The sequence below is a fragment of the Corvus brachyrhynchos genome, unplaced genomic scaffold, assembly GCF_000691975.1.
Source record: "Corvus brachyrhynchos isolate BGI_N302 unplaced genomic scaffold, ASM69197v1 scaffold407, whole genome shotgun sequence".
Classification (NCBI taxonomy): domain Eukaryota; kingdom Metazoa; phylum Chordata; class Aves; order Passeriformes; family Corvidae; genus Corvus; species Corvus brachyrhynchos.
This window is the reverse complement of record NW_008239056.1, coordinates 1499028-1510812: the sequence shown is the minus strand read 5'-3', so window position 1 is coordinate 1510812 and position 11785 is coordinate 1499028. Positions and strand designations below refer to the sequence as shown.

General features: G+C 41.2%; 2 protein-coding genes across 4 annotated transcripts in view; one reads left to right on the top strand and one right to left on the bottom strand.

Moving 5' to 3' along the window:
• The window catches only part of SMURF2 (SMAD specific E3 ubiquitin protein ligase 2), a 41664-nt gene extending 32619 nt beyond the window's left edge, over positions 1-9045 (top strand). Inside the window, exons 13-21 of one of the 2 annotated variants that reach the window (XM_017739142.1) lie at positions 1-63; positions 1523-1626; positions 2570-2684; positions 3107-3285; positions 3722-3859; positions 4086-4206; positions 5581-5782; positions 6739-6871; positions 7147-9045. In XM_017739142.1, coding sequence (XP_017594631.1) covers positions 1-63; positions 1523-1626; positions 2570-2684; positions 3107-3285; positions 3722-3859; positions 4086-4206; positions 5581-5782; positions 6739-6871; positions 7147-7246 — 1155 coding nt within the window. In that variant the 3' untranslated portion in view covers positions 7247-9045. The remainder of the gene's footprint in view (positions 64-1522; positions 1627-2569; positions 2685-3106; positions 3286-3721; positions 3860-4085; positions 4207-5580; positions 5783-6738; positions 6872-7146) is intronic. The other variant, XM_017739144.1, reaches the window with a different exon arrangement.
• A 386-nt stretch (positions 9046-9431) lies between these two features.
• CEP95 (centrosomal protein 95) overlaps positions 9432-11785 on the bottom strand; it is an 18844-nt gene continuing 16490 nt past the window's right edge. The window contains exons 22-23 of one of the 2 annotated variants that reach the window (XR_001863593.1): positions 9673-9715; positions 9432-9537 (exon numbers count right to left, since the gene is read on the bottom strand). The gene's annotated coding sequence lies outside the window, so the exon portion shown is untranslated. Of the gene's footprint in view, positions 9538-9625; positions 9716-11785 lie in introns of those variants that run through there. The other variant, XM_017739140.1, reaches the window with a different exon arrangement.

Here is an 11785-nt window from a genome sequence, read left to right as displayed (position 1 = left end):
TCCCAGCAGCAGCCTCAGGCTGGCCACTGTCGGATCGAGGTCTCCAGGGAGGAGATTTTTGAGGTAATTCAAGATTTTGGTCCGTTTCTTAATGTGGAGGGAAGGGGAGGAGGATGGTTCATAGCTGTGTACAGCAGTCATTCACTTAGATGGAATCTTGAAGGCTGCAGTTAAAACTGGGATTTTACCATGGTGAAGGGGAAGAGGAAGCATTCCAGGGAGATGCTGAGACAGCCATGTAATTGAAGTAGATGCATTTACCCTGTAGAGGAGAACAAAGTCAAGGAAAACTTTCTCTGTGGCTGGAGATGTGTCAGGGACTGGGGAAGGAATCCAGGCACTTTGTGTGTCTGAAGATCCTGTCACTTCTTCCTTGAATTTGAGAAGCTGATGACTGTTTCAGAGGGGATGTTACAAATACAACACTAGACTGTTATTAGTGATCTTTAATATAGTGTAACTTAGGTAAAACTACTACTGAATAGGATTCCTCTTCAGAGTTTGGATTTCTTATCATCCATCTCAATTCTCTCTTCAGAATCAGAGCAATTTTACAAACTGTCTGGGCTTCTGAATGGCCAGAGATGGCCACAGTGGGGTGTCTGCATTCTGTGTTCTGTTTTGGGACATGATTCAGCAGAATCATTCTGTTGACTTGACTAAACACAGTTATAATTCATTGACCTTTTCTGGAGAACAGTTTGTCCTTTTGAGAAGTTTCAACCATCCCACCAATCCCTGTTGCATTTTTACCCCATCCACAAACTTGATTACCCCACTGTGTTGTCACAGTTTTTCCCAGCCAAGAAGGATTTGTGTTGGTCTTCCCCTTGGAGACAGTCAGATCAGTCTGTAAGCAACTGAAGAGGAAAGGAGGGAAGGCTACAGGATTGTTATGTTCTTGTTCAGTCCGGTGTTTTGGGTCCCCACACACCCACCTGCCTCTTCTGTCCTGTAGAGACAAAACTTGGGGCTGATACTGGACATAAATAAGAACCGGACTTTTCTTTTTCCTCTTATTCCTTAGCATTTGTTCAGCCTTTCAGCTTGCTTTCTGTGTTTCCTTGGTGAACTCTTACTGACAGAGGAATAATCATGGATTTACTGGGATGGCATTGCTGATTCCATTCTTAAGGTGCTTCTTGAAGGCTGGCACATGTTTTACCCAGAGTACAAGCTCCATTGTTGGCTTTTCAGACTGCAAAAACCAGTCTGACAAAATTTTTTTATAAGTTATGTGAGAATGAGGGAGAATGTTCTCATCACTGTTCACCCCTGGAAATTTAATAGGAGATGGTTCTTCTCATCTTCCCATCATTTTATTTGACAAGTGTTATCATTTGGAGAAAATGAAGAAACAATTTATAATTTGAGAAACTGATGAATATCTAGAAAAATAATGTCCCCTTTAAGAGTGTTCCTTTTGGACTCGGAGTCTGAGACTCCCTTCACTTCCAATACACAGCAGCAGCTTCTACTCTGTAAATAGCAGTTAATAAAAGAAAGTGGTGTGTGTTTACAGGAATCCTACAGGCAAGTCATGAAGATGAGGCCAAAAGACCTGTGGAAACGATTAATGATAAAATTTCGTGGGGAGGAAGGCCTTGATTATGGAGGTGTTGCCAGGTAAACAGTGGCTCCTCTGTCTCTTCCCTGCACCCAACCCTGCCAGCCACCCCTGTGCTTTGAATCCTGAACCAGCCCAGTGTCAGCCCTGCTTTCTTTACAATATTCTTATTTATATTTATTTTTGTAACAGATTAAATGTCAGAAGAATATATGGCTTTAGGTAGTATTTTAAAACAAAAACTGCACCAAAAAAAGAACTGATGTATTGGAAATAAAATGCAAGTTACAGATCATGTCAAACATTGTCATATGTGAGAGGTTTTGGTATCTGTTGAAATTAACATCTTTTTCTTTGGTTAGTGAAGTGTGGGTTTCTGAGAACAAATACCACTAAATACTTGGCTTTATGGCACAATTTTAACCAAAAAATATGCTTTACTGCAAATTGTCACTGCTGTTTGAAGCAAAATGTTTAAAACCAGCAGTTGGTGGGCAACTTCAGTCTGTCAATAGTCTGAGGTTATTTTTCTCTTATAAAGAAATGACATGCCCAGTTCTCAGACCATTATTTGCTGGTTTGTGAACACATAATTAAAACTTGAACTAAATATATCCATTACCTAAAGATGGTTATGTTAAAAGCTTTGATTCCAACATCTCTATATTCAAGTGAATAATGTCTTGTCTTAGTGTGGATGTAGGAGAATGTAGGAGGAGGATGTAGGATGTAGGAGAATCAGAGCCAGAAACTTTCTTGGAAATAAGTAGCTTGAAGAAAAATCTTGGAAAGCTGGGAAATCCATCAGCTGTCAGGCGCTGTGTGGTTACTGAGCCAGTAAAAATTATTCTGATTTCAGTCATATCTCAGCATGTTCAGAGATAACCTCCTTCTCATTTGTGCTTAATAGTAAGATTAAAAAAATCAGACTATTTTGAAAAGATTCTCAGTGTAGGAATGCATTTGTCTGTCGAGTACCATTAAATTATTTTATTTTCTCAGGGAGTGGCTGTACCTGTTGTCCCATGAAATGTTGAATCCATACTATGGGCTCTTCCAGTATTCCCGAGATGATATCTACACCCTGCAAATCAACCCTGACTCTGCTGTCAACCCGGTAGGGCTGGTACCATGTGCTGTAACTCAGTGTTTTCTGACCAGAAATCAAACACGTCTGGAGAGGGTTCAACACTTAGGAGCCAAATTCTTAAAATTGGTAGCGCGGGACACTGAATTTGTACAATTAGATGATAGTTTCTTTTCTGTACTGATCAAAGAAGCTTCTCAAATGTGTTCTTTATTTTCTGTCAGATGTAAATTTATGTTTCCTTTGGGAGAAATTAGGTTTATTTTGATTGTTACTTGTAAGATTCCTGGACTGGAGGTAATGCTCAGTGTGTCATGTATGAAAGCAAAACAAAACCTCTGCGTAGGGTTTGGGCTTGGGGTTTTCTTTTCTGTGTGTTAAAATTTTGTCTCATCCTCAGCAGTGGGGGGTCTTACTTAGCTGAATGGCTTTGTCTCTGCTCTCTGTTCCAGGAACACTTGTCCTATTTCCACTTTGTGGGCCGGATCATGGGGATGGCTGTGTTCCATGGGCACTACATTGACGGGGGCTTCACGTTGCCTTTCTATAAGCAGTTGCTTGGGAAGCCAATTACTTTGGATGACATGGAATTGGTTGACCCTGATCTCCATAACAGCTTAGTCTGGATACTGTATGTACTCTGTAGGGTGCCTCAGGATGTTAGCATGCTGTCTCTGTTATGTGATAATGGTCCTAAATCCTGGAAACAGGGTGTATTTTGACGTCCTGCTCAGGCAGATTTAAGAAATACCTTTCTTGCACAGTTCAGCTTCTTTAAGGTTAAAAATGCTCAAGCTACTCAAATTTTGGGGTGGAGGTCTGTGGAATTAATATTAATGTATTAATTTTACCTATTATTAACAGTAACATGTTATTAAAATATAACACTGGAACTTTGATAAAGGTTTTAAAATGTAATGTAGTAAAACTGTATGTTCACCTTCTGCTTCCAGGCAGATTTGAAATGCCATTGAAAAATGAGGTTGTACTTCTGTCAGATAGATATGGCTGTAATGTATTTGCAGAATATGTTTTCCCTCAGTCATTTGCTGCTTTCTTTGCACCAGTGAGAACGATATCACTGGGGTCCTGGACCACACGTTCTGTGTGGAACACAACGCCTATGGGGAGATCATTCAGCATGAGCTGAAACCCAATGGCAAAAGCATCCCCGTGACAGAGGAGAACAAAAAGGAGTATGTCAGGTACATCAATAGCTTTTTCCAGTTTTTTTTTTCTGTTTCCTAAGGTGGGGAGGAACTGTTACTTGTTGAAGTAGTTGTCAGTGTCATGCTGTTGGGTTTTGCTGTGGGGTTGTGCAGTGGTGGTGGTGTAATGCTGTCAGTGGGGCCTTGTTTTGGGGCTGGATAAATTGCAGGTTTATTGTATTTGAATACATCCTCCACAAACCCAATTTGCACTTGCTCACAGACTTTATGTGAACTGGCGGTTTTTACGAGGAATTGAAGCTCAGTTCCTGGCGCTCCAGAAGGGATTTAATGAAGTAATCCCACAACATCTGCTGAAGACATTTGATGAGAAGGAGTTAGAGGTCAGTGCACCAGTGTTGTGTTGTGTAGTCGAGTAGTAACGAGGCTCTTGGAGCTGCAGGAACGCAGAGCTGTGTCCTGGCACTCCCTGTGTGCTCTGACCTGGGATAGGGGCAGGATAAGGGGCTGAGCAGGTTGGGGGGCACCAAGGCTGTGTGTGCCTCCCACTAGAGATGTGGGAGTGTTCTGGAGGTGACAGCTCACAGCAGCTGCACAAGTGGCCAGAGCTCCTCTCTGGTAGCTGAAACCCCTCTGAGCCTTCTCAGGACCTCCATCGACCTCGGGCTGTGTCGGCTGTCACTGCTCCAGCAGAGTCCTGGTGCAGAGTTCTCACGGGGCAGTTTCCTCATATGAAATTCGGTGCTGCCAGGAGAACAGTCTTGTCACTCCCTCCCACCACTCCCTCCCAGTCCTTGGTGCACTGCCCTGACTGGTGTCAGGCACCTGGGTTTTGGCAGAGCTCAGTTTTGCCAGACCCCATTGGCCCTGGAAATCCAGCAGAAGGAAAGGTGCTGTCACAAACAAGTGTGCTACAGAATGTCAGGACCAGCATCCAAACAATATCCTCTGAAGGCAAACCCCTAGATCCCAAGCTTGCTTTAAACTGAAATGTAATTGCAGTCTGTGGAGCTGAGGGGTTTGCCATGTAAAATGGCCACAGGTAAATTATTCCCGTGTGCTTCTGATCCCTGGGCTGGAACATCAGTGATTGCTCATCCTTCATCCTGAATGTTCTCACTCCCAGCAGTGAGCCAGTGAGCTGCTAACCCAAAATCACTTTGCAGCTGTAGAATAAGAAGGAGGAAGGTCCAGTGTTCTTAGTCATGAAAATGTCTTCAGAATTATGATCACATCCACGTGAGCTTAACCCATCCATTGTGGATCTCCCCTTCAGGAGCACTGACAGCTCAGTGTCAGGAAAGGCTGCTCTGTCTTTTGTGCGTGATGTCACAGGAACAGGATTCCTTTTGGGGATCCAGAGTTGGACCACCCAAACTGCACCCTGGGCTATGCTCCTGAAAGAAATACTGAGGTCAAATGTGAATTATTACCACACTGTCATACAGAGGTGGAATTTGTGCTTCTCTTTAACTGACAGGTCAAGGCCCTTTTGTCTAAGCTTGAAATGGCTGTTTGGCGTTTTTTTAATTTGAAATGAGTCCACTTGAAAAATGGTTTGTGTACAGACGTAAAATTAAAAAAACAAGAAAGATACATTTCTGCATTGCTTTAGATGAGGGAAAAGTTATAATTTGCCTTTGGTATAAAATCTGTCTATTTTTCACAATCATTGCTTCATAATTTGTCTGGCTCCAAACCCATTTTTATAGTGATCAATGATGAAATACTATAATAAATCTATTTTAAATTTACAGCTCATCATTTGTGGACTGGGAAAAATTGATGTTAACGACTGGAAGGCAAATACCAGGTTAAAACACTGTACCCCGGACAGCAACATCGTGAAATGGTTCTGGAAAGCTGTGGAGCTCTTTGACGAGGAGAGGAGGGCACGGCTGCTCCAGTTTGTGACTGGCTCCTCCCGGGTGCCTCTGCAGGGCTTCAAGGCACTGCAAGGTAACACCGCAGGTGCTTGTGCTTGGGAGCACGGGGATCAGCTGGAAATGAGGCTGGGGGCTGCAATACGACTTCTAAAGAGTGATTTTAATGGTCTTATTATGAGTAGTTCTTTTTTGTGTGTTTGTCTGGTACCTTCTTATTCAGGTGCAAATGGCTCTTCTATTTCAGTTCTGCACTTCCTTCTCTGGCAGGAGGTTCTGACCAGCTCAGATCTTAGAGGGGTTCTCCTTGGGTGTATTCCAGAAGCCAGGGTTTTAATTCCTAACTTTTACAAGCCCTCATCAGTTGCACAGCTCTGGGGGTTCTTTTAGACTGAAATGCACTAACACAGCTCAAGCTCAGACTCTTATTTAACAGCAGAGTCCCTGTGAGAAACACTGACCCTGTGAATTGTATTTTTAATGTCTGCTCAGACCAGGATTCAGTTTTGCTCAGGTTTGGACATTTGTAACCACTTCTGTCCTTTGTGGCATCTTCAGTGCACACCAAGTCTAAAGGATTGCTGTGCTGCAGTCTTTTTTCTTTAGCAGAGACATTAAGGGGATTTCTAGAAGTCAGATTAATTTAATAAAATTATAAGGAATTGACATTGTGATTCTATGGAATTTCAGTGGAATTGGCCACTATTCAAGACCTGTTATAAAACAGGGACAGGTATAGCTGTGTGAGTTTTGTTGTGTAGGAGGGGTGAGAGAAGTTAAATTAAAAACTGTTAGAATTATGCAGTACACTGTGTGAAAAAGGTGATCTATTCTTCTTTATCAGTGCTTTGTTCCTTACCTTTCCATAACTGGAAAGGTTATATATATATAACTGCAGGGCTGTCTGTGTGGGCAAGGAGGAGTCTGTCCCACAGCCACTGGACTTTGGAGTTTTTTCCTGCCTGTTTATGATGTCACCTTTCTTTGTGCGGAGCTTGTCGTTGTATTTTAGTTGCTCTCTTGTTGTTGCAGTGCAAAGACATTTCATGTTGTTCCACACAGTAGTAGAGATCTCCTCTGGATTTTCAGGTGCTGCAGGCCCACGACTCTTCACAATACACCAGATTGATGCCAGCACTAATAATTTGCCGAAAGCTCATACCTGGTAAGACTTTTTCAGTTCTCTGTTGTGATCTGTAGCTTAAGACCAATCTGCTGTCAGAGTATTTAGAGCAGTCTTACTTCTTTTCTCTTTTATGATGTAATCAAAGCTGTCCCTTACTGAGCAGCAGAGGTCTGAAAACTGGAGATGGCTTATGTTTGTTTAGCTGGAGCTGCGTGGCCTCGTTAAGCCTTGCTGGCACCATTTGCAGCTCAGTGAGGTGTGATAGACCTGGCAGTGATGGTTGGAGAGCTGACACCTCTCTGCTTCCCCCCCAGCTTCAACAGGATCGACATTCCCGCGTACGAGAGCTACGAGAAGCTCTACGAGAAGCTGCTCACAGCCATCGAGGAGACCTGTGGCTTTGCTGTGGAATGACCCTCCCTGTCTCTTCCAGACTCTATTTATACTCCTGTCAGCCAGAAAGCCCTTCCTTCCCTCAGCCAAGACTCAAGAAATGCTTGAAATACAGGAAACTTTCCCTTTTCTACACTAGGACACTGGGAGGGAAAGGACAACTTCGGGATTTTTAATTTTTTAAGATTTTTTATTTCAAGAAAATAGGTTCTGTGGTTCCTGCCATAGGATCATTCAGCTGCTATTAAAAACTAATATCTTGAACATACAGAATGCTGACTTTTCCTACATTTCAACAGTTAAGCAGTATTCTATACTTAAAGACTACTACTATTTTTTAAAGAGGTAATCTATTATATTTACCTACCTGATTTCTATTCTCAGATACCAACACACAACTTCAGCAGTCGGTACAAGTCACGTTTCAGCCTGTTTTAAATGTATGATACTGAACAGCATCTATACTTGCTATTTTTGGAAAAAAAAAATTTTGGATTATTCTAACTTTGCATAAAATTGGCTGAAAGAATCATTAATCTTTTTAATGAAAGCCACTTACATGTTAACTGCATTTTCTTATAGTAAACCATTATATTCTGCAATGTAAATTCCAGGTAAATGTTGCCACAGGGCTTTTTTTATATTTTTCAAGCAGGAATTCCAAATAAGATGTTTTGGGGTCCCATTTATATCACTTGTCAGATTCCTCCGGCAGAATTTCTAGTGAGTGACACAGACTGTATTTGGTACAGTCTTTGTGTTTACATGTGGAATAACCTTTTCTTAATGAACAGTAGATGTTTTTTTTTTTTTTAAACAGCATTTTTTTAACAAGTCAGTCAAGAGTATTTTTTGTTGCTTTTGACCTTAAATCGAAACACTGCATTTTTCAGCTGTTGAAACACTGATGGGCTTTGCCAGCAGAAGCCTTTCAGCAGTTTGTTCCAGAACCCATTCTGTCCAGTCAACCAAAGTTTGTTTGAACACAGCCAAATCATATTCTATATTTGTTGATGCTAAAGATTTATCAGGTAAAACATGTTATAATCTTTGTCCAGCTGCTCATGACACGTGGGTTTAAGTTCCAACTAAGGAAACATGGTGTATTGACTGAAATATGTGTAATGTGCTTTGGAAATGAGGTTGTAAGAGCACATAATTTATTGATTGTAGGGATGGAAGTAATTATATATATGATTTATAACATGGGTTGATCTCTTCAAAGGGGAATAAAATGCACTACCAGTAGAGGGAACTGAACTTTGACATTAGTTTGGAAATTCTCAGTTAAGATCTGTCTGATTGCTCGTGGTGTGTGGATAAATTGGGCTGCTTAAGAGATGGTGTCATTCTCCTCTCAGCCATGACAATATTTGGAATAAGTAGCAGTTTTTTTCCAATCAGTGTTGTGTTTTTGTAACTTAGGTTACAATTCATCATCAAATCTGCACTATTTTTTCACTGCCAGTGAGAGGAAAGTCAAAGGTATTGAAAATGCTAGAGGGATGGGATGTAACCAGCTGTTCCATGTTGCAGTGTAAGTCACAGTGAACCAGCTCATTTTCTGTCTGTTCTATGGAGATTGAACTAAACTTTGCTCTGCCAAGTCTGACTGCCACAGTGAGTAACTACTGGATGTTGTGTGTTAGAATTGTGGGCAAGGGACTACTTTTACAGAATTGGGGTAAGAATCTGCTGAGCCAAATCCACATGTTGGTTTGATTATTTTTTTTGTACAGCTGTTGCTGGCAGGTTTTGTTCCAAGGGACTTGCTTCCCTTTCTGGGCTGGCTGCAGGATGAGGCTACTTAGGGATGTAAACAGAAAGCCAAGAGACTTGCTGTGACAGCCAGGTTTGAAATACATCAGAACCTTTTTTTTCATTTCAAGGGACCCTTGCACTCCTGTTGAAGGGCTGGTACTTTTGCATCCATGCTGGGCTCCCCAGTTTCAGGGCTTTCAGGTAACTCTGTTGCCAGAGAAGCTGCCACTGTGCCTGTGCAGGTCTGGGGGTGCACAGCAGGTTGTTTGCCACGCCAAGTGCTGCCCGTGGTTGGGACCACAGCTCCAGACCCACTCTGAGCCTCTGCTCAGCCCGTGCAAGGTCTGAGTGGTGTGAGTTACTACTGCCAGGGATTTTACAGCTTCTTGTGACTGTTCACAGGAGAGACCTCAGTGTCATAAGGTGATTTTTTTTTTTTTTTTTCCCCTCTGCTCTTCCTCAGGCTGTGGCCACAGCCTCCCTAGTCACGAAACATGACAAATATAAAATCTGGCTGGTGCATTTATTGAATGCATAGTTTATTCAGTCACCTTGCTGGTGTTTTTTTTTTTTTTTTTTGCCCTCCTCCTTCCCTCAGGTTGTGGCCACAGCCTCCCTAGTCACGAAACATGACAAATATAAAATCTGGCTGGTGCATTTATTGAATGCATAGTTTATTCAGTCACCTTGCTGTCATAAAAGCATCTTCAGGGACGGAGGAGATGAGCTCTGCAGAATAGAGACCCGAGATCAGCTGATAATTACATTCATTTTCACAGCAGCCTTAGCAGTACATCTGTTTTTCTACCAAACATTTTGGTATGGCATTGAGAATTTTTTTAACTGCCACAGGTATTGTAAATTTAATATATTATAGGCAAAACTAGACAAATCTGTATTGAACTTTCCATAGCTGACAGATGAGGATGAATATACCAAGTATTTTGAGTGCCTTTATACCTTCATAAAGACTGAGAGCTTTAACTAAAGCACCTCATCACCCAGTCAGACGTTTATCTGAAAATGGTAAAGGCTTGATGCCTTTCCAAAATTTTGTTTCAAGAATGTCAGCTACTTTCCCCTCAAAAAGGTGCTAAGCCTAATATTGCATTTTAACCTTGGACTTTCACCCCATGATTAATGTGAATATTTATTTCAATGTGTCCCTCTTACTGGGTTTTGCTTTATCCAGTCTTTAGTTGTTTTAGAGAGATGTCACATCATGGTTTTATGCTGTTGCTTTTCATTATGAATGTTTAATTATGAACAGTGACTTTTGTAGATTTCAAATATACAGTTCACAGTTGAGTTTCAGAGGATTTAATTTCTCGGTGTAAAGAGTTTTGTAATGGTGCTTTGTACAGTATGTATTCTAATTTTTTTTTTTGCACATAGTTTCAGTTTCCCTAAACTGATTTATTTGTACCAAATTTTTGTGTTGTACTAAAGTCCAGAGCACACAAGCTGTTTTGAAATTCCTGTTCTACAACACTACATCTGTACTGAACTCCTGGTGCGTTTAAATGGCTGCATTGATGGAAGTTCAAGCTTTGCTCCTCTGTCACAGCACCATCCTCCAGCTCAATGTAGCATCTTTTTAAACAGCACCACACAGTTAACAGGTGCCATTTGTTGTACTTTACACTATGTAGTAGGTTCCTGGCTCTACCACAGCCTCAGAGCTTTGTCTGTAGTTGTAATTAGTTTATACAAGTGTAATTACTCCTCCACAAACTGACAGTTCTTAGTTTATCATTTCCAGTGTATTTATTACAGAGTGTTTAAGCGTTGGTATCATTGTATTTTCACCCAGCTGTTACATGAGCTTTAACAAAAAACAAATCTGTATAAAATGGTTTTTAAGTACTTCATGTATGTATCCATGCAGAAGTTGAGCAATAAATTGTATGCTGTTTGCACTGTCACAGCATCAATGGTTTTAAAAGTTTTAAGTTTTTCTTAATTAAAACTTTAAAATGTAACAATGTCATTTTTAAGTAACTCAACTTTGTTTCAGCAGAAAATACTTAAAACTTGGTGACTTCCTATGTGCTGTTACCTACAGCAAGGAGTGTGCTGAATGTTCTAGTCAAACACAGCAGGTCTTACTTCTGGCTCTCAGGTACTGGCATGTCTTGGCAAGGACAAGCATTATTCTAGCACTGGTGAACAGATGTCTCCTCTCAAAACTCAGCAAAGTTACACCATCATCCTTGAGGGAAATAAAGGTAAATTTGGTAAAGACTTGCTAAATTTCATCAATTTACCTGATAAATATTGTCCCTTAAAGGTTTCAAGTTAGCCAGGCTTATACCAACTCCCTGAAAAGGTTTGTAGAAGTCAAGGTCTGTGTTTCTGGTTCTGTGGAGAGGTTTTGGTGTGTTTTTTGGGTCTATTTTTGCAGCGAGGTAGCTCATGCTGTAACAGCTGGCTGGTTTATTTAATTGGTAAAAGCAGCTCCTTCAGATGTTGGGGGCGGCTTTTGTTCTTGTTCAGCTCTTTTTACAGTGCATGAGTGTGAATTCTCTGTGTGTTGTCAGTTCCATCAGAGACACCCCCTTCACAGCAACCTTTAAGTATTTTATGTACAATGCAATTAAATCCAGTATTCCTATATCACTTCTCGCACAGCAATTTTAAGCAAGAACTCTTCTACTGAGGCAGAGGACACTCTATCAGTACTGGACTTCATTAGTACCAGCTTGGTTTTGTGTAATTGTTCTTAGTTTAAGTACTCATCCCTCTGTGTTGGCACCTCCTGGGGCCCACCATGTTTGGCTGGTAAAACCTGGATTTCCT